Source organism: Sprattus sprattus, assembly GCF_963457725.1.
Source record: "Sprattus sprattus genome assembly, chromosome: 18".
NCBI classification, from domain to species: Eukaryota; Metazoa; Chordata; class Actinopteri; order Clupeiformes; family Clupeidae; genus Sprattus; species Sprattus sprattus.
Window position 1 is genome coordinate 4,680,828 of NC_137916.1, and position 2,500 is coordinate 4,683,327.

The following is a 2,500-nucleotide window of genomic DNA, read 5'->3' on the forward strand; positions in this document are numbered from 1 at the left end:
AAGTAAGGAGTGTGTCAGAAAGAGATATCCCAGGCCAAACTGGCTTCTTCACCTCCTCATAATTGTCCTCATTACATACACCCCCAATCTGAAGTGACCTCTCTCTCTTTCTCTCTCTCTCTCTCTCCCTCCCTCCCTCCCTCCCTCCCTCTCTCTCTCTCTCTCTCTCTCTCTCTCTCTCTCTCTCGCTCTCCCTCCCTCCCTCTCTCTCTCTCTCTCTCTCTCTCTCTCTCTCTCTCTCTCTCTCTCTCTCTCTCTCTCTCTCTCTCTCTCTCCCTCTGTCTCTCTCTCTCCCTCTCACTCTCTCAAAATTATAAATTCAAATTCAAAAGAACTTTATTGCCTGACCGTAACGCTGTACAGTATTGCCAAAGCATTTGGGTTGGATGTCCTGTATAATGAGTGATTACATCAAGAATGCATATATCTACATCCGAAGGGGAAAGGGCAAAGTGGGAACTCATCAAAGGATTAGCAACAACAACAGACATGAACATGCATGAATGTAATTAATGTATGGGCTGTCCCTCCGTTTATGTTACATATTGTGCAGCGAGGACGAGGCATTCCTCATTTTCTCCAGTGAGGTATGAAAGCCTCTCCTCACTGCTCGCCAGCAGGAACTCAGGGAGGACCTCACCAATCTTTTAAAAAATATATATATTTTATGCCCTCATATTGTGTACACTGTGTCAGGAAGTGCAGCTCTGTCTCTACTGTTCCTTGTTCGCAATGGGGGCACACTGCACAGTCTGTTTTCCCTGGGCAGCCAGGTTTGTCTGTGCCTACCCACCTCTATGGCCAGGCTGTGTTCACTGAGTCTGTACTCTGTCAATGTGGTTCTCAAATGTTTGTCTGTGATCAGGGTCAAATAGGGTACTAAAGTATCATTTCTGTTTGAGGTCAAATATAATTACATTTTACACAGTGTTTTTGTTTGTGTTTTCCAATGGGTTATGTCATTTTGCTTAATAGTTTTTCCAATTTGGTTTATCCTAATTTCAGGTGCCTTTCTCTTTTGGTCCTGAGGTGTTAGTAGGGTGTTAGTGTGTGTGTGGGGATCTGGAGAGCTCAGGCTCAGGACCAGCTGAGTGAGGGGACATGTTTCTTTGGTATTGCAGGGCTTTATAATGAGGGGAGTGGGGGTCACTGCTTTTGAAGTGTTTCAGGAATTTGATTGCCCTTTTCTTTTTCTACCTCTGTCTCTCTCTCTATCTCTCTCCCTCTTTCTCTCTCTCTCTCTCCCTCCCTCTCTATCTCTCTCCCTATCTCTCTCTCTCGTTCTCTCTCTCTCTCTCTGTAAGTAATGCCAACAAAGAATGGTTCCTGCTCTCCTCTCTTCTACCTCTAGCACTGCCGTGGCGTGTGATTACCCGGCCCTGCTTGTGCACCGCTGTGTGGAGCGGAGTGGAATCTGGAGTGTGGGGGCTTGTGGTGCACTCCTCTGGGCTGGGCTGTGCTGGGGTGCACTCCTCTGAGCTGGGCTGTGCTGGGGTGCACTCCTCTGGGCTGGGCTGTGCTGGGGTGCACTCCTCTGGGCTGGGCTGGGCTTGGGTGTTTGCTCTGCTCAGCTCTGGGCTGGGCTGGGCTGGGGTGCACTCCTCTGGGCTGGGCTGTGCTGGGGTGCACTCCTCTGGGCTGGGCTGTGCTGGGGTGCACTCCTCTGGGCTGGGCTGTGCTGGGGTGCACTCCTCTGGGCTGGGCTGTGCTGGGGTGCACTCCTCTGGGCTGGGCTGGGCTGTGCTGGGGTGCACTCCTCTGAGCTGGGCTGTGCTGGGGTGTTTGCTCTGCTCAGCTCTGCTCTGCTTCTCGTGAGCACTAATTGAAAGCGATGTGCACAGATGTGCATTGGAAACATGTGTGTCGCCTGGGCCCTCCTCTGCTATCACTTTCAGGATGGAATGAGGGAATGATGAGAGGAGAGAGGGACTGCCTCTGGAATGTCGCTGTGTTGCCCGGGAACGGAAGGACAGCTTTTGTCTTGGAGACATTCCATCATATTAGGGACAATACCATCCAGGCTAGAATAGTAAACGATCTTAATGAAACTCCTGTGACCATTTGAAACTGCTTTCTGTGACTTAAACTCATGGCATCAGCCAACTGGTCACTTCACCTTCCTGACCCCACTCATGGCTCTCCTGCTCTGCTCTCCTTCCCTGCCCTCTGACCTCTACCTTCTGACCTGTGCCTGTCCTGCTCCTCTGTGCAGGGACTACAGGAGAAGGTGGACGGCCTGCAGAAGCAGCTGATGTCTACAGAGAAGAAGCTGAAGACCAAAGAACTGGAGAACCAAGAGCAGGTAGATTGTCTATCTATCTATCTATCTATCTGTCTGTCTGTCTGTCTGTCTGTCTGTCTGTCTGTCTGTCTGTCTGTCTGTCTGTCTGTCTGTCTGTCTGTCTGTCTGTCTGTCTGTCTGTCTGTCTGTCTGTCTGTCTGTCTGTCTGTCTGTCTGTCTGTCTGTCTATCTATCTATCTATCTATCTATCTATCTATC

General features: G+C 50.1%; 1 protein-coding gene across 1 annotated transcript in view; it reads left to right on the plus strand.

Moving 5' to 3' along the window:
• cep112 (centrosomal protein 112) overlaps positions 1-2,500 on the plus strand; it is a gene marked incomplete at its 3' end in the record, with an annotated part of 140,830 nt that overhangs the window by 126,246 nt on the left and 12,084 nt on the right. Inside the window, exon 23 of the mRNA XM_080856433.1 lies at positions 2,213-2,302. Coding sequence (XP_080712559.1) covers positions 2,213-2,302 — 90 coding nt within the window. The remainder of the gene's footprint in view (positions 1-2,212; positions 2,303-2,500) is intronic.